The following is a 19949-nucleotide window of genomic DNA, read 5'->3' on the forward strand; positions in this document are numbered from 1 at the left end:
CAACCTACCCACTTCTTCTTCTTCTTCTAATTAACGTACTCATTGTGTTCAGCCGATTTAGGCTACCTTCTCGTCTTCTCATCAACCTATAAACTTTTTTTTAATCACCCTCCTCACTCTAATCAACTAGTCTAATTCCACATCTTCTGAACCGATCAACTTCATCCACCAGCAACCCGACCCCCGGCAAGATCATCAACAGACCCAATGGCCCTGACGTGTATCAAGGCGTACCTAAGGACTACACAGGGGAGGACGTAACCCCGGAGAACTTCCTGAAGGTGCTGCAGGGCGACGCTGAAGGCCTGAGGGGCGTGGGGTCTGGGAAGGTGTTGGGGAGTGGACCGAACGATCGTGTGTTCATTAACCTGGTAGACCACGGAGCACCTGGCATCTTCGGTTTCCCCACTACTTACCTGTATGAAACGGACTTTACTGATGCTATCGTCGCCATGCACCGTAACAAGCAGTTCAAAGACGTAAGTGTTTCAGAAAGTGGCAAATATGCCCTAATTGTGAAATGTCTATCTATCTATCTATCTATCTACAGCCCGACGCCTTAATCTGGCAAAGGGTGGCCGCAGACAAAACGCCTCCAAGTCGCTCTGTCACCCACCATTTGACTACCCTCCCCCCAACTCACTCCCCCCTCCCTCATATACCTCTCAACTCCATCCCTCCACCTCATCCTCGGTTTTCCCCTCCATCTCCCTCAGTCCACCTCACCTACATACACGCTCTTAGTCAGTCTTTCATTCTCCATTCTCTCCACATGTCCAAACCACCTCACTTTATATCTCCTAATCTTCTCAACTACATCCACATCCACCCCACAACGTTCTTTCACTTCTTCATTCGTCAACCTGTCCTTCCATGTCACTCCACATGCTCCTCCCAAGTAGCTCATTTCCACTACTCTCACTCTTGACTTGTTACCCTCTTGCAAGGTCCATGCCTCGTTTCCATACGTCAGGGTAAGGATCACAATACTATCATGCAGTGACTTCTTAACTTCCATACTCACCTCCCTATTTCTCATCACTACTTTCAGTGAATCAACAACCTTCCTTCCCTGCTGTACCCTTTCACACACTTCATCCCCCAGGGTTCCACCCTTACTCATCACACTACCCAAGTACTTGAATGCACTCACATTCTCCATATCCTCGCCATCCAACCTCACCATGCATTCTGTGACTTCATTCCTCTCAAACACCATAACTTTACTCTTGTTTACATTAACTTTCAGTTTCCTCTTCCTTCACACTGTCCCAAATTCATTCACCAAACCTTGCAACTCCCACTCATCTTCACTCAACAATACTGTATCATCAGCAAACAACAACACCGGAATCTTCCAAATCTCACCCACATCCACTGCCTTACCTTGCACCTCCATTACAACCCCATCCATGTAAACAGCCATAGAGACATCACACAACCCTGTTTCGGTCCCACATTGAGATCAAAGAACTCACTCAGCTCACTATCCACTCGCACGGTAGCCCTAGCTCCTTCGCACATACTCTTTACAGCAATCAGCAATTTCCCCTCCACTACATATATTCTCAGTACCTTCCACATACCTTGTATATCTATTCTGTCATAAGCTTTCTCCAAGTCCATGAAGGCAGCATACACTTTCTTTCCCTTCTCTAGATACTTCTCCACTAAACATCTTAGAACAAATATCTGATCTACACACTCTTTTCCCCTCCTAAATCCCCCTTGTTCTTCTCCAACTAGCTCCTCTGTTATATTCCTAACCCTGTCAATGAGTATTCTACTATATATTTTTCCAGTTACACTAAGAAGGCAAGTACCCCTATGGTTACGACATACCTCTCCCTCCCCTTTTCCGTTGTATAAAGGAATAATTATACCTGATTTCCAATCCTCCGGAAATGTAATGCAACATAATGTGTTTGATACAAAAGTATTACATTTAGCCAGTATAATTCGTACTGATCTAACTTCTGGGTGACAACATTATCTCAGCTCAAGGGTCTAAAGAGCTTCAGAAAAGTGACAAATATCCTCTAAGTGTAAAGTGCAGTATAATAAGTGTTACTGCTAGCCACTTTAGTCAGGATAACAAGGGCAAACTAATTTCTAACATCTGGGTGACAAATCTGTTTTCAAGGATGTAAGGGCTTCAGAAAAGTGATGGACGTGCCCTAAGTGTGAAATGTAATGCAGTATAATAGTTGTTAGACAGAAAGGAATGTCACAGCTAGCCAGTATAGTCAAACAAAGGCAAACTAACTTCTAAAATAGGATTGACGCATCTCTAATAAAAGACAACAATGATTCAGTGACTCAAAAACAGTGGAATAAGTAGACGAAATTTTGTCTTTAACTGTACAAAAGAATTATCAACAGAATGCCCAGTGACGTGGGCCAACATTAAAGCTAGGTGCAGGGAGATGCAAACAAGCTCCTAATATTGGACAGTCATTTACGGAACACCTGTATATGTCAGATGTGGCCAGCCCACATACTACACCACAGTGTGTGTGTGTGTGTGTGTGTGTGTGTGTGTGTGTGTGTGTGCTCTATCATCACATACTTCAAAAATCATTATTTGGTGTCTTTTCCACATCCTACGGCCGTCACTTTTAATAGTTCGGTTTTTACATCTATTGACTTATTATTTATTAATTTTATTTTTCTACTACTTATTTACATTTTTTTACAGATGGTGATTTACATGGAGGCTTGTGAGTCGGGTTCCATGTTTCTCAAAATTCCAAACGACATCAGTGGTAAGTAGAGACGTCGGTAGCTTGTGCAAATATGACATCATTATCTGTATTCTCATTTATTTATATTTATTTCTTCAATGATTTATGATAGATTCATATCCACCTAATACCACCCGCACATGCTGGGTTGGGGCACATATTACTGGTGCATAGGAGGCTTCGTAACACCTTTCCTAAGTGATTTATTTTACGTATTGAGCCTTAAATTCTCTTACATGCTATTGCAATCGTTTTAATATTGACGTAGTTTCCGCCAGTATCATACAAGATAGGGTGATAATATGCAAAATAAATCACTAAGGAAGAGGTGCTACGAAGCCTCCTATACCGCCTAGCCCGTGGTTCTCAAATCCTCTCCTCCCTCCCTCAGTATACGCCCTCTCTGCCTCCAACTCCACTGAGAGTTCCTACGCCTGTTACTACGACGACGAGAGAATGACCTTCCTCGGGGACGTCTTCAGTATCAAGTGGATGGAGGACACAGACAGGGTGAGAAATTTGACAAACTTCAGACTTCGTTGCACCTTTTCCTTGGCAATTTATTCTCCGCATAACACTTTTTTTTCTGTTGTTGCAGAATTGAAAGTTAAGCTCTCAAATGTATTCACACTAGCATGACAAGAACCCCTCGCTCCTTTTGGCTTGGTTGAATGCTATGTGTAGTCAGACTGGAGGGTCAATTTAAGTAGTAATCAGAGAGACTCAGTCCCAACCACAACGTCATATTCAGGTTGTGGGAGTGCTCCAGTTCCATTAGATGAAAGCAACCGACTATAGACATAACACATTTAGGATTCCGATTCGCATTCTGATTACCTGATCTAGATGCTAAACAGATCCGGTAACCATGGCAACCCTTCCCACCTTCAGGAGAATGTAAACAACGAGACCCTGTTGAAGCAGTACCAGATAGTGAAGAAGGAGACTACTACCTCCCACGTCCTTCAGTGGGGCCAGGTAAAGCAATCTTATTTACTCTTTAACACACTCATGATCAGGTCAATTTTAGTATACATTTCTAGCCAAGACCAGGCGATTTTATTTGTCTAACTGTATACTATGAAGTGTGTCAACCCTCTCGTACGCGAGACATTTCTAGTATTCCTTTCGAACTAATGCAAGATGATATTACTGAGCTAAGATCGAGTCATAAAAAACTGTGTTAATTAGATTTTTTAAATCGGGAAATACTTGTAGCGTTAGATGCGTATGAAAAATAATATTGAAAGGAACTAGCAAGAATGAATTTTAAAAAAATGTTAAAATAAGGAAAAATACTGCCTTCATAACCTTTCCCTACTTTTTAATTCGCTGCCAAAAAAGAAAACCCCAAATTGATAGAAATAAGCAAGGATGTACCAAAAATATATGCATACTGTTAAAACAAGACAAAACACCATATTCTTGAACTTTCTTGAGCTTAAATCTTTTCAGACGATGACGTCTTAGTTTCTGCACATTGTTTATCACATTGAGAGTGGATAACATCGAAATAAAAAAGCACGAAATTAAACAGACATCAACGACTTGAGGGGATGAATATTTGCACAAGATTAATTGTTTATGCTTATATTTGTGTAGACCATGCGATCGGGAAAAAAATGGCCATGGAGAATTGCGTATCGGGAAAATGGTTATGAATACTTGTTTATCGAAGAATTGGTTAAGGTGTTCGTTTCCCTTTCAGACCTCGATTGACACCAAAAAAGTGAGCGCCTTCGTTGGGAGGATACCATCACAGGACACCAGTAACTACGGGCCATTTGACTCTTTGGATGACCCCTGCTTGGTGAGTCTTGTGTGGCTCCCTGTCTGATAATTGTAGGAGGAGAACGAGGAGGAGGAGAAGGAGCAAGAGGAAGAGGGGAAGACGGGCGTAGCAAGAATTAAAAAGAAAAGTGGCGGCCAAGCCTAAGAATGGAGTGTCCTAAGTAAAACTCTTTGAGATGTCCGGGGCCAGGTAATGTGAGGTGGCCAGTTTTATATCAGGAGTGGCCAGTACTATTCCGGCAATCGCTAGACTGCACCACCGGGAGGTAGTGATAGTAGTAGTAGTAGTAGGGATAATAGTAGCTTCTCTCCCTTAGATGACCCTTCTTTGGTGAGTCTTGTTTGATTCCCTGTCATACAGATGGAGGAGAGCGAGAAGGAAAAGTAGGGCGAGGAGTGGTGGTGGCAGTAGTAGGAGCTGTAGTTCTAGCAGAATTTTCACAGCAGTCATATTTTCAGTATGACAGCATTATTCTCGCACATGAACACTTTACAGGCATTGACGAGAGGCATTCATCCAGAAGTCAAACTTCCTCATTTTTCCCCGTACCCCTGGGGAAGAACCCCGGTCTGACCCTGGCGAGGCACTGCTTACCGCAGTGGGTCGCTAGTTTCTTACACGGTGTATATTCTGTACTATACCTGTTGGACGACACAATGGAAGCATTTGCTTACTTGTGGTCGATGGATCTGCTAAACCAGACAGACCTGGTTTTAGCAACAGGAACAACACTTACCCTGTCCTCTTTCCCCAGACAACTTCCATCCACAACCCTGACGTCCCTCTGGCCACAATTCAGAAGAACATAGATGCTTCTGATGGGATGATTGGTTCAGACTATTGGAAACTGCAGAAGGCCGTGTTGCTGAAGGTAAATCTCAGTGTTCTCGCTTTAATCCTTTCAGTATGGTGACATCTATTAACACTTTCTTCTTGTTAACTTCGAACGACTTTATTCGGTTCGGAAAGCTCTCTCTTACTGAAAGGATAACCGAACTCTGTATCAGACCCCCACTGAATTCGACAAATTTCTCAAGCCTAACAAAATCTAAACTTGTTCCCAGAATCGCACCTTCGTTGAGGACACGATGCGTCAGATTGTGGAGGCGGTGACTGGTGATTCCTCCTCCACTGACACAATGATGTCCAACCATCACCACGAAATCAACGACGACGACTGCTACAGGGCCTCCACCACCACCTTCCACAACCTTTGTTTCGATCTTGCCAAGGTAGCTTATGAACATTTCGACTTCAGGAATAAGAATGTCTGTTGTTAGCCTGAATGAAATGTTCTTTAATTGTTTTTGTTCATGTGACAAACTCAAGCTCAATTGGATATGAACCAAGTGGATTGAAAGGAACCAACCACTTCAACAGGTTGCTTCCAGAGATATTTTGTTTAGGTTAGGTTGGAGTGTCTGTGCTGTAATAGTGTGGTGCATGAGGAGTGAGTGTTATGATGTGAGAGACTGTTATAGTGAGGAGATGGTGAATGATTGGTGAGTTACATTCTGTGGCCGTACTGTTTGTGTCCTAATAACAAAAAATCATTTAACTTTTCTTTTCCACCATAATCAGATTTTTCTTCGATTTTCACATTTCTTCACATTTACCACATTCCTCTTCGATTTTCCCATTTTTTCTTCTCCACTTTTATCAAATTCTTTGAATTTCCCATTTTTCCCCACAATATCATATTCCTTTTTATTTTCCTATTTTTTATCACTTTTATCACATTCCTCTTGTGGTAGGTGGTGGCAACCATCATCGACTCACTTGATGTAGTGCTGCCTACCTCTTCCTTTACCTTTATTGCTCTTTTTCTGTGTCTGCCCTCCCCTCTTCCTGTTTCTCCCATTTTTACTGTCACTTTTCATCGCTCTTCTCTTCTTTCCAAGTGGCTTTACATTGAGAGACAAACCTAATGGTTTCCTGTAAGCCAGGAAACCATTTACGATGCTGAGTGGTAACCATATAACCAATTCATACGTGTTCCCTACGTGTCAACAAGTGGGTTAGCTGTGGGTTAGTGCCTTTCCGTGTAAAACAACGAACTCAAAGTCAAACGGCCACCCCTTACGGAGTCTGGCTATAGATAGATAGATCACATTCCTCTTTGTAACTTTTTTTTTTCACTTTTATCATATTCCTCTCTTACTTTCCACAGAACCCGTATGCCCTGCGAGTCCTACACCCTGTTGTAAACCTCTGTGAACACGGCTACACAGCGGACGAGTTTACCACAGCCGCTCGTGCTGTGTGTGTCCATGATCCAGTCATAGGAATACAGTAAAAGGAAACGCAATCCCTAGTTTATCAAGGCAGGGAGCTCTCAACATAACACCTATGTATTAACAAACTTTACAAGTTTTCCCCTGACACACACACACACACGCACACACACACACACACACACACACACACACACACACACACACACACACACACACACACACACACACACACACACACACACACACACACACACACACACACTTTCCTTTCTTGTACCAGAACCAAATGAGGCCTAGTCCTACTGTTAATCCAGAGGCGAGTGTACTTTCTACATAACCTCCCTACTCATGAACAAACCTCTCCCCCAGTACACACCCCCTACATAGTTTCCCTGCCAAATGCTTCGGAATCATGGCCGCACAGAATTGAATCTTCCTTAATTTGCCTTACTATTCCTCAAGCTGTTCTTTCCCTTATCAAATTGTCCTCCAAGCCTCACCTCATACAATATTCTTAGTCAGACCCATATAACTTCCATGCGTCTTAGTATCCTTGCCACATGGAAATTCAGTATTCTTAATATCTCCTTAATATCACCTTGGCTCTCCTTCACTAATTTAACACCTTCCTATCTACATTTTACACTGGAATTCAATTATTTTTTTTTTTATACTATTTTCATGAACAATCATTTCCTTTAACTGTCCTAAGTAAAATTGTTCTCTAAGCATAAAATTCCCCTTACACAACAACAAACACAGAAATTAGGTAATGATGAAAATTACCTATTGTAGTGTGTGGATATCTGGTTTACTGTATTTCATTGTGTACTGTGATGGAGATTTGTCATGTATTGGTGCTTTCTATTTCCTTCTCCTGGGTGATAATGATATTGTTGATGATAATGGTGTACTGATTAGAGGTATAAGAAAGCGGCTGCCAACATAGAATTAACTTGTTTTCCTCTACCCTTTTTTTTTTTTTTCCCCATTTTTTTTAACCCTGCCTATTTTATATACCGGTCAACAACGGAAAAATATTTAAGGATGACGATCACACACACACACACACACACACACACACACACACACACACACACGCTGGTGCAGTGGTAACGTTCCCGCTTGCCAACTGGTGGACGGGAGTTCGCGCCTTGCTCAGGTTGCGAAAAAGTTTCACTGACGAAGTGGGTGGTTACTGTCACCCTTGAGCAAGGGGATGGGTGTGTGCATGTGTGAAGGTCACGGCCTTGCCCTTAGATCGGACTATATGAGCTCTCAGCTCCCTTCCGGGAGGGTAAAATCTGACGATCACGACCATCAAGTGATCCTGACCGACCCGGTGAAACCCTTTACCGGGCACTCATAGAAACACTTAGAAATTCAATTCTCTTACCATAGATCAAGAAAGTAGAGACCATTCTAAGATATTTTTATAGATAAACATTTTTCAAAATTTTTCATCTTAAGTTTGGAAAATGAGGTTGATGAAGTGATCATATATGGTAACCCGCCTGGTTTTGGTAAAACAATGGTTTTGATGAAGTGATCACATATGTCTCCACGCCTGTCTATGGTAAAAAAAATACATGATTGTGCAATATTGAAAATGTAAATAGATGGCTGAAAAATACACATAATGAAAGCTGTAACATTGTATTATATAAAAATACAAAAGTTATTATTGTACTTCAAACATTATAAGGACCCTGAGCATTTACACATCTACATTACACAGCCCAAGTTACCTCCCCTGTCCCTACAGTGTCTGGTCTGCCGATCTATGCCACAGCCTCATGGTAGTCCATGAAGCAGTTTCTCACAGCATTGAGGCATAGGTGGACCTTACAGACCAGGCAAACGAAGTTTGAGCGAATTATGTGTCCCTTCCAGCTGCAGTGCTTGCAGGTCTGCCAGGTCTGGTAGAGGGGAATATAGAACAGGGACTTATCGAAGCGCACCGCGGCATCTGGAGTTGGGAAGCGCTGACCTCTGATGAGCCTTGGGAGTTCGAAGGTGCTGGTGCTGCCTCCAGGGGACGCCTCTGTTGAGCTCCTTACCGCCGTTGCATTACAGACTTCAGGCTGCTAAGAGACTTGAATATTTCCAGCCGGAAGTCCTTCAGGGAGAGGCCCCTCATCTCCCCGAGAGCCCTGCAATCAAGCCTGTAGCATAGCCAGGCGTTGCACACACACAGGTCCAGGCAGTATACGAACAGTCTCATGTACCACCTTTTTGATTTTAGGGGGGTATGATAGAGGTGGACAAGCATGTCACTCTTGTCGATGCCCCCCATGTTTGCATTGTATGACTTGATGACACTGGGGCAGTCCACCTCTTCCTTCTTCTTGGTTTCCTTCGAGTACCGCAGACACTTTGTGACAGGGTTTACCCCTATGTCAGTGGACATGATAGTGACAATATTGTTGTCCTTCCACCGAACAGCCAGGATACCGTCATCGCTGGTCGTGTGACAGTATGCTCCCTGAAGTACAGCTTTCCTCTTCATCTCCGGGATGGATTTCAGTGGAGGTTTGCCAATACGGGCCTCCCTGGCCGTGCCTGTGTACCTGCAGTTTCGGGCTAGGAGGTATCGCACAAGTTCCAGGCTGGTGAAGTAGTTGTCGGCGAATATTGCGGTGGTGCAGGTGGTCATGGTGCTGGCAAGGACTGTGACTACCTGGCTTGTGTCTGTCAGTGTCTTCTGCTCTGGGCTGAGGGGAATGCCGTGGGATTGCAGTGTCACTTCCATTGATCCCTGATAAAGTATCATGTCGTGGATGAACCCATCCTCTGTCGCTCGAGAGAACAGCTTGAACCCCCACTTATCTGGTTTCTGCTGGATGTACTGCCTCAGATTCCCAGCAGTCTTTCCCTTGTAGCCCACCATGACCTCATCAATGGACTGCTTCGGAGTTTCAGGCTCCTTCCGGAAGGCTTCGGTGATGGCGGTGAAGAGGGGGCGTACCTTGAAGAACCTGTCTACAGTGCCGTGGAGCTGGGAGTTGTCGTTGAAGTGAATGGTTCGTCAAAGAAGTCGAAATCGTTTTGAGGACATAATGTCAGCCACTTGTGGTAATCTTGTGCCTATGACCCAGTAATCATCCAGGGAGGGACACTGCACAATCCCCATGTAGAGAAGAATGACCACGAAGTTGGTGATCTCATGTTCGTTGGTGGAGAAGGTTGTAGTAATATCTTGCTGAATGGCATACAAGTTAGTCTGATAGGTGATATGTTTGATAAGCTGGGGGCTGAAGAACCTGTGAAAATACTGCTGGGGACTCTCTACATATGAAGGTGCCTCGTGGTTGTTACTGGGCAGTGGGGGATTGTTGATGTCCTCCTTCTTCCAGGTTGTGGGCCTCTTTTGAAGGGCACTCTTGGGCCTGCGCTTGGGCTTGCCTGTGCTCTTCCCCTTGCCTTTCCTTTTGTCCTCCTCTTCCTTCTCCTCCTCCTCTTCTTCTTCCTCCTCCTCCTCCTCCTCCTCCTCCTCTCGTTCCTCCTCCTCCTGAAACAGTGGCCTGGTACACCTCCTCTTCGCGGCGAGCTCATCGCAGGGGCCTGGGGTATCCGGGTCGTGTGGCTCGGGCACATAGTCAGGGTCCTTGTCGTCGTCGTCCAACGCTTCATCCTCACTGAAGTTGGGGTCTAGCGGAATCAGTGTCTTCTGCTGGGTCTTTTTCCTGCCATAGAACGTGCCACAACCGAGCTGGAAAGAAAGAGAATAACAGTAGGAACTTATTTATGAACTCATAAAATGGCATGAATTCCAACCAAAATTGGCCATAGGTTCCCTATGAAGGATGAATTCCAGCAAAAATTAGCAACAGGTTCCCCATGAAGAATGAATTCCAACAAAAATTGGGCATAGGTTCCCCATGAAGAATGAATTTTAAAAAAAAATTGGGCATAGGTTCACCATGAACAATGAATTCCAACAAAAATTAGGCATAGGTTCCCCATGAAGAATGAATAAAAAAAAAAATTGGGCATAGGTTCCCCATGAAGAATGAATTCCAACAGAAATTAGGCATAGGTTCCCCATGAAGAATTAAAAAAAAAATTGGGCATAGGTTCCCCATGAAGAATGAATTCCAACAAAAATTGGGCATAGGTTCCCCATGAAGAATGAATTAAAAAAAAAATTGGGCGTAGGTTCACCATTAACAATGATTTCCAACAAAAATTGGGCATAGGTTCCCCATGAAGAATGAATTCCAACAAAAATTGGGCATAGGTTCCCCCATGAAGAATGAATTAAAAAAAAAAAAAATTGGGCATAGGTTCCCCATGAAAAATGAACTCCAACAAAAATTGGGCATAGGTTCACCATGAAATTGGAAATTACTGATGTAACACTATTCATCACAAAAACTCCTGTATATGCCTCATAATAACAAATAAATATGTTGAGATCGCAAAAGAAAGTAATATCACTTTTTTTTCACTATGCAACTATGAAAAAGTAATAAAAATTTGGTCATTACCCAAGGTGTGGCCACGTGGCATGCTGATTTTTGTGACTATTATCAAAGTTATTGTTTACATAGACCTTTAAATGTTAAAAGTACAATGTAAACAATAACAAAACAATTACAACCCTTATTGGGCAAGGTGATTATATACAATCAACTGGCAAAATCAATATTTATAGATTAACGGGCGAAGTGTCTATATATAATCAAATGGCAAATTCAATATCTATGGCTTACAGGGTGCATATCCAAAAATGATCACTCACTTTTTCACTGATGAATTTAACTAAGTTATGCATGTTCCACGTGACTGACACCTATATGAGGTTAAAGAACAACTATTCAACTGTATAATGTAATGCTGAGTAGAATTTGGCTCGACTTCTCGTCCCAAATCAACTCAACACGGAGCGGGGTCCTCTTTCGAGACCGGAGCTAGTGCAATGAAGAGAGACAGGACATAAAAACTTTCGGCAACACCATACACGTGTATTATTTCAGTTAGACACAAGACATTTCAGTAGACATTACATCACAATATAGAGCAATACAAAACCTTATCTAAAATATTGTGTATCTCGCAGGATACTAGCTTCCTAGATATTAATGACAATACAACAAATCTTAGTATTAGGAGTACAGTAAATACCCGTGCGCGCGGACCGCGTGAGGGGAGAAGGGGGGGGGGTTTGTGATCTACCAGGAGGGGGGGAAGTAGGGGGACACGGAGAGTGACTTAGAACGGCGAGGGGGAAGTTATGGTAATATTTATTGAGGCCCGATATTAACAAGGGAGTTTAGGTGTTTTCTGTTGGCAAGAATTCTTTGACAATTAACTCTGGTTCTTATTTGGACTTTAAGAGCGGGGGTGGGGAATGGAGAGAGTTTTTAGGGATAGCGTGCGGAATAGGGGAATATAGTTATTACTCGCTGTCCTCGTTGTTTTGGTGACGCTAGGTTTCTGTCGGCACAACTTATATATTACACATCTCCCCGGTAGGTTATGTAGACTCGCACTTCCCAACGCGTAACAAAGTCGGAATCCTCGTAAATTCTATTCCACTGTATTATTCAGAGCTTAGCCAATAGCACTCCAATAATGTGTTAGTCTTTCTTTGGGCTCTAGAGAGAACTCCTCAGTAAACTCGGGATGACACTCGCACGTATCTTCACTCGGGGTCTCTACCCATATTCTCGCCCGTTAATGGAGCATTATGTCCTGGTTTACCCCAATGGAAATTACATGAAATCACTGCACTAATCTTATTCTAAGAGGAAAGAAGTCACATTTAACCTACTTCACAATTATTACAGGATCACTCGTATTTCTCGTGGAGAGAAACACGGTTACCTCAGTGATGATCCGGTCGGACTGAGGGCGTCGTCAGGGTAGGGCGAGCCGGGAGGGCACGGGGCGACTCGCTAGGGCGTCCTCTCACGTCCGGGGGTTTCCGGACTGGGCTCCGGACTGGGGCCGAAGAGGGCTAGGAACCTCTGGGTCAGGTCCCGGCGTCGCGGGGGCGTGGTGAGGTCTCGCCCGGGTGTCCTGGGGCGGGCCGGAAGAGGCGACGGACTGCGGTCTCCTATGGACAGGGGCACCGACAGGGAAGGACTGTGGCAGCGGCTGTCACGGGGGCCCGACAGGTGGGTCCTCTCAAGGGCCTCACGCAGGGAACAGAGGCCGGGGGAGACAGGGAGGTCTTTCCTCCTTACTATACCCTGGGAGCGACCATCGATCGTCTCCACCGGGGTGCTGAGAGAGCGACCGTGGATCGTCTCTACCTGAGCTTTCAGGGAGCGACCATTGATCGTCTCTTCCTGATTTTTATGTGAGCGACCATAGATCGTCTCTATCTTTTTTTTATGGGAGCGACCATTGATCGTCTCTACCGGTGTGCTGAGGGAGCGACCGTTGATCGTCTCTACCTGAGCTTTCAGGGAGCGACCATTGATCGTCTCTTCCTGATTTTTATGTGAGCGACCATAGATCGTCTCTATCTTTTTTTTATGGGAGCGACCATTGATCGTCTCTACCGGTGTGCTGAGGGAGTGACCGTTGATCGTCTCTACCTGAGCTTTCAGGGAGCGACCATTGATCGTCTCTTCCTGATTTTTATGTGAGCGACCATAGATCGTCTCTATCTTTTTTTTATGGGAGCGACCATTGATCGTCTCTACCGGTGTGCTGAGGGAGCGACCGTTGATCGTCTCTACCTGAGCTTTCAGGGAGCGACCATTGATCGTCTCTTCCTGATTTTTATGTGAGCGACCATAGATCATCTCTATCTTTTTTTTATGGGAGCGACCATTGATCGTCTCTACCTGGTTTTGATGGGAGCGACCGTTGATCGTCTCTACCTTGACACTATTAGAGCGACCAAAGATCGTCTCTACCTTAGGGGCGCAGCCTGGAGTACAGTTTCTGACTCCACCCCTAGCTAATTCAGTGATTCCGCCACACGAAGGTAGTGTCTTTTGCCTACGGTGGCGGCGGCGTGGTGGTTGTGTGTCCCCTTGCCTTTCCTTTTGTCCTCCTCTTCCTTCTCCTCCTCCTCTTCTTCTTCTTCCTTCTCCTCCTCCTCCTCCTCCTCTCGTTCCTCCTCCTCCTGAAACAGTGGCCTGGTACATCTCCTCTTCGCGGCGAGCTCATCGCAGGGGCCTGGGGTATCCGGGTCGTGTGGCTCGGGCACATAGTCAGGGTCTTTGTCGTCGTCGTCCAACGCTTCATCCTCACTGAAGTTGGGGTCTAGCGGAATCAGTGTCTTCTGCTGGGTCTTTTTCCTGCCATAGAACGTGCCACAACCGAGCTGGAAAGAAAGAGAATAACAGTAGGAACTTATTTATGAACTCATAAAATGGCATGAATTCCAACCAAAATTGGCCATAGGTTCCCTATGAAGGATGAATTCCAGCAAAAATTGGCAACAGGTTCCCCATGAAGAATGAATTCCAACAAAAATTGGGCATAGGTTCCCCATGAAGAATGAATTTAAAAAGAAAATTGGGCATAGGTTCACCATGAACAATGAATTCTAACAAAAATTGGGCATCGGTTCCCCATGAAGAATGAATTCCAACAAAAATTAGGCATAGGTTCCCCATGAAGAATGAATAAAAAAAAAATTGGGCATTGGTTCCCCATGAAGAATGAATTCCAACAAAAATTAGGCATAGGTTCCCCATGAAGAATTTAAAAAAAAAATTGGGCATAGGTTCCCCATGAAGAATGAATTCCAACAAAAATTGGGCATAGGTTCCCCATGAAGAATGAATTAAAAAAAAAATTGGGCGTAGGTTCACCATTAACAATGATTTCCAACAAAAATTGGGCATAGGTTCCCCATGAAGAATGAATTCCAACAAAAATTGGGCATAGGTTCCCCCATGAAGAATGAATTAAAAAAAAAAAAATTGGGCATAGGTTCCCCATGAAAAATGAACTCCAACAAAAATTGGGCATAGGTTCACCATGAAATTGGAAATTACTGATGTAACACTATTCATCACAAAAACTCCTGTATATGCCTCACAATAACAAATAAATATGTTGAGATCGCAAAAGAAAGTAATATCACTTTTTTTTCACTATGCAACTATGAAAAAGTAATAAAAATTTGGTCATTACCCAAGGTGTGGCCACGTGGCATGCTGATTTTTGTGACTATTATCAAAGTTATTGTTTACATAGACCTTTAAATGTTAAAAGTACAATGTAAACAATAACAAAACAATTACAACCCTTATTGGGCGAGGTGATTATATACAATCAACTGGCAAAATCAATATTTATAGATTAACGGGCGAAGTGTCTATATTTAATCAAATGGCAAATTCAATATCTATAGCTTACAGGGTGCATATCCAAAAATGATCACTCACTTTTTCACTGATGAATTTAACTAAGTTATGCATGTTCCACGTGACTGACACCTATATGAGGTTAAAGTACAACTATTCAACTGTATAATGTAATGCTGAGTAGAATTTGGCTCGACTTCTCGTCCCAAATCAACTCAACACGGAGCGGGGTCCTCTTTCGAGACCGGAGCTAGTGCAATGAAGAGAGGCAGGACATAAAAACTTTCGGCAACACCATACACGTGTATTATTTCAGTTAGACACAAGACATTTCAGTTGACATTACATCACAATATAGAGCAATACAAAACCTTATCTAAAATATTGTGTATCTCGCAGGATACTAGCTTCCTAGATATTAATGACAATACAACAAATCTTAGTATTAGGAGTACAGTAAATACCCGTGCGCGTGGACCGCGTGAGGGGAGGGGGGGGGGTTTGTGATCTACCAGGAGGGGGGGAAGTAGGGGGACATGGAGAGTGACTTAGAACGGCGAGGGGGAAGTTATGGTAATATTTATTGAGGCCCGATATTAACAAGGGAGTTTAGGTGTTTTCTGTTGGCAAGAATTCTTTGACAATTAACTCTGGTTCTTATTTGGACTTTAAGAGCGGGGGTGGGGAATGGAGAGAGTTTTTAGGGATAGCGTGCGGAATAGGGGAATATAGTTACTCGCTGTCCTCGTTGTTTTGGTGACACTAGGTTTCTGTCGGCACAACTTATATATTACACATCTCCCCGGTAGGTTATGTAGACTCGCACTTCCCAACGCGTAACAAAGTCGGAATCCTCGTAAATTCTATTCCACTGTATTATTCAGAGCTTAGCCAATAGCACTCCAATAATGTGTTAGTCTTTCTTTGGGCTCTAGAGAGAAGTCCTCAGTAAACTCGGGATGACACTCGCACGTATCTTCACTCGGGGTCTCTACCCATATTCTCGCCCGTTAATGGAGCATTATGTCCTGGTTTACCCCAATGGAAATTACATGAAATCACTGCACTAATCTTATTCTAAGAGGAAAGAAGTCACACTTAACCTACTTCACAATTATTACAGGATCACTCGTATTTCTCGTGGAGAGAAACACGGTTACCTCAGTGATGATCCGGTCGGACTGAGGGCGTCGTCAGGGTAGGGCGAGCCGGGAGGGCACGGGGCGACTCGCTAGGGCGTCCTCTCACGTCCGGGGGTTTCCGGACTGGGCTCCGGACTGGGGCCGAAGAGGGCTAGGAACCTCTGGGTCAGGTCCCGGCGTCGCGGGGGCGTGGTGAGGTCTCGCCCGGGTGTCCTGGGGCGGGCCGGAAGAGGCGACGGACTGCGGTCTCCTATGGACAGGGGCGCCGACAGGGAAGGACTGTGGCAGCGGCTGTCACGGGGGCCCGACAGGTGGGTCCTCTCAAGGGCCTCACGCAGGGAACAGAGGCCGGGGGAGACAGGGAGGTCTTTCCTCCTTACTATACCCTGGAAGCGACCATCGATCGTCTCCACCGGGGTGTTGAGGGAGCGACCGTGGATCGTCTCTACCTGAGCTTTCAGGGAGCGACCATTGATCGTCTCTTCCTGATTTTTATGTGAGCGACCATAGATCGTCTCTATCTTTTTTTTATGGGAGCAACCATTGATCGTCTCTACCGGTGTGCTGAGGGAGCGACCGTTGATCGTCTCTACCTGAGCTTTCAGGGAGCGACCATTGATCGTCTCTTCCTGATTTTTATGTGAGCGACCATAGATCGTCTCTATCTTTTTTTTATGGGAGCGACCATTGATCGTCTCTACCTGGTTTTGATGGGAGCGACCGTTGATCGTCTCTACCTTGACACTATTAGAGCGACCATAGATCATCTCTACCTTAGGGGCGCAGCCTGGAGTACAGTTTCTGACTCCACCCCTAGCTAATTCAGTGATTCCGCCACACGAAGGTAGTGTCTTTTGCCTACGGTGGCGGCGGCATGGTGGTTGAGTGTCACAAGGGAGCACGGCCCGGGCTGACGTACGCCGCTGTTGCCCGGAGTGGTGGTGGTCGGCGGCGGCTACCCCGGGGGGTCCGAGTGGGGGTGTCGGCATTCTTGAGGGCAGACTCCACTGCTCCTGGTCCGCCTCGATGTCGGGGATACTGCGGTATTCTCCGGAATATTCCGGAGAATCGTATCGGTCAAAGCCACGCATTTCACCACCGTGTTCTTGAAAAAAGTCACGTCCCTGTGGCTGGAGGTGGAACGCTAGAGTGTTGGAGGTGGTGTAGACGGGCTGGAGGTGTCGGAGTGTGTGCTGCCAGGCGGCAGTATAAGAATTTTCCTCTTGTGTTTGGTCATGGGTGAGGAAGAGGGCGGAGGGGGTGGTGGTGTGCTTGAGGATATTTAGCAGGTGGTGGGGTCCGCGGAGCCGGTGGTTCTTGGCAAAGGAAGGGGCCCATACAGCTCACTTAATCCTTATGTTGCTTGGTGTGGTTGTCGGTGTGGTTGGAGGTGGAATGCCAGATAGAGTGGGTGAAGGCCGGGTTTTGTGTCGCGGTAATGAGGCGTTGAGTCTCTGGGGAGTACAGGTAGGAGGGATTTGGGCCTGATGTAGCTTGACGGTGTGTGTGTATCGGGTGGGTGGGCATAAGAGTCGGCCGGAAGGGGTGGTGGTGGTGGTTCTGAGGGTGGGTGTGGGTGGGGAAGCAGGCGTGCGGGGTGGGCGGGGTCGGTTAGCGCGGGCTGTCGCGTGCGTTGGGGACGCGGAAGAAGGTGAGAGCGTCGGAGTGGGCGTGCGTGGGTATGGAGGGGAGAGGGCGGTGGTAGTGGGTTGTCCTGCGGGGGTGGCGGGGTGGGCGGGGCACGTGGGCTTGGGTGGAAAGGGTGAGGCGGCGGAGGGAAGGGGTGAGGGTGAGCGAGGCATGGCGGGTGAGATGTCAGGTGTGGTGTAGGGGGTGGTGGAGGCGGTGGAGGCTGAGGTGGTAGGGGAGGTGGAGGGGGATGACGAGGAGGAACCATCGCACTCGTATGTGGAAGTGACAGGCGGTGCGGGAGCAGGGGGGGGTTGGGGTTGTGAGGTCGGTAGTGGTGGTAAGGTGATGGCGGTGGGTGGCGCGGGGTGGGAGGTGGAAGGCAGTAGACGGGGGGAGGTGGTTTTAGGAAGTAGGTTAGGGGAAGATGTGGAGAGGGTCCTAGGAGGCCTGTGAAGAGGGAGGCCGGTTTTGTGTTGCGGGAGTATAGTGGTGTGTGGGGTGGGAAGGTTAGAACTAGGGGCAGGAATAGGGGAAGGTAGAACAGAAGAGATAGTGAGAGGGGGGGAAAAGGAAAGATAACGTTCTCCCCTGTCGTAGTCTGGGGGAGAGGTGAGGTGTCCCCCGCCATTACGGTGGGATGCGGGGGCAGGGGGGCGCTTTTTGTCTTTTCTTCCCCTGGGGCTTAGGGGAATTTGCGTAAGGTGGGGAGGTTTGTAAGCGCCCTCGTGTCATTTGGCTGCACTGGGCAGCTTCTAGCTGCTCACGGATGTCGTGGATCGGACATCCGTGGTAGCACGGAGAAAATTCCCACGGGTTGATGGTGATGAGGTCAACGGGGAATTGATTTATTTCGCCGATGCGTTGAGGGGTGGCATGGACGGCTAAAAGGCGCCTCATTAAACTGATATCTTTATCCATGTCTCCTGTTGGATCATGGATAGTGAAGTGTTGTCTTACAACACTTGGGAGTACTCTGAGCAGAGTATTAAATGTGTGTTGATCCCGGGTTTCTTCATCTGCCTCCGGGTAGGCAGCAGTAACCAGGCGTCTTGCCTGAAACAGGGTATTATCTAAATCCCCGTCATAAGTAAAACTATCCAATTTGGATAGAGCCACCACTTTCCCTAATGATGGGGTGATGGCTTGGACTGCGAACTTGGTAAAGTTCTGCCAGGTGAGTTCTGGGACAATTTTTGGCGCAATGTTAGCTGCGGCTTTACCCAGTAGTGGAAGTGTGACTGCAATTTTTTGTTGGTCATTATCGAAGCCAATATCCAATAAGGGTTTAACTATTGCAAGATATGTATGTATGTCATACTGGTCAGGGTCAAACTTGGATAACTGGACGTGCGGTTTAGTTGCCATTTTTCCAAATATTTCCTCTTTACCTCTCTTCTACGCTCGGATCTAGAACCACCGCTGGCCACCAGTGTAATGCTGAGTAGAATTTGGCTCGACTTCTCGTCCCAAATCAACTCAACACGGAGCGGGGTCCTCTTTCGAGACCAGAGCTAGTGCAATGAAGAGAGGCAGGACATAAAAACTTTCGGCAACACCATACACGTGTATTATTTCAGTTAGACACAAGACATTTCAGTAGACATTACATCACAATATAGAGCAATACAAAACCTTATCTAAAATATTGTGTATCTCGCAGAATACTAGCTTCCTAGATATTAATGACAATACAACAAATCTTAGTATTAGGAGTACAGTAAATACCCGTGCACGCGGACCGCGTGAGGGGAGAAGGGGGGGGGGGTTTGTGATCTACCAGGAGGGGGGGAAGTAGGGGGACACGGAGAGTGACTTAGAACGGCGAGGGGGAAGTTATGGTAATATTTATTGAGGCCCGATATTAACAAGGGAGTTTAGGTGTTTTCTGTTGGCAAGAATTCTTTGACAATTAACTCTGGTTCTTATTTGGACTTTAAGAGCGGGGGTGAGGAATGGAGAGAGTTTTTAGGGATAGCGTGCGGAATAGGGGAATATAGTTATTACTCGCTGTCCTCGTTGTTTTGGTGACACTAGGTTTCTGTCGGCACAACTTATATATTACACATCTCCCCGGTAGGTTATGTAGACTCGCACTTCCCAACGCGTAACAAAGTCGGAATCCTCGT

At 45.7% G+C, this 19949-nt stretch overlaps 2 protein-coding genes across 2 annotated transcripts in view; one reads left to right on the forward strand and one right to left on the reverse strand.

The window, feature by feature from the left end:
- LOC145416452 (legumain-like) overlaps window positions 1–6832 on the forward strand; it is an 11937-nt gene extending 5105 nt beyond the window's left edge. The window contains exons 4-11 of the mRNA XM_080285410.1: window positions 173–479; window positions 2699–2765; window positions 3136–3254; window positions 3636–3722; window positions 4453–4554; window positions 5291–5407; window positions 5601–5768; window positions 6707–6832. Of these exons, the coding sequence (XP_080141536.1) occupies window positions 173–479; window positions 2699–2765; window positions 3136–3254; window positions 3636–3722; window positions 4453–4554; window positions 5291–5407; window positions 5601–5768; window positions 6707–6832 (1093 nt within the window). The remainder of the gene's footprint in view (window positions 1–172; window positions 480–2698; window positions 2766–3135; window positions 3255–3635; window positions 3723–4452; window positions 4555–5290; window positions 5408–5600; window positions 5769–6706) is intronic.
- The window catches only part of LOC145416537 (legumain-like), a 145264-nt gene that overhangs the window by 59844 nt on the left and 65471 nt on the right, over window positions 1–19949 (reverse strand). The window lies entirely within an intron of this gene.

Source organism: Coenobita brevimanus, chromosome 106 (assembly GCF_032717465.1).
Source record: "Coenobita brevimanus isolate Jiangsu-jjx chromosome 106, ASM3271746v2, whole genome shotgun sequence".
Lineage (NCBI taxonomy): Eukaryota > Metazoa > Arthropoda > Malacostraca > Decapoda > Coenobitidae > Coenobita > Coenobita brevimanus.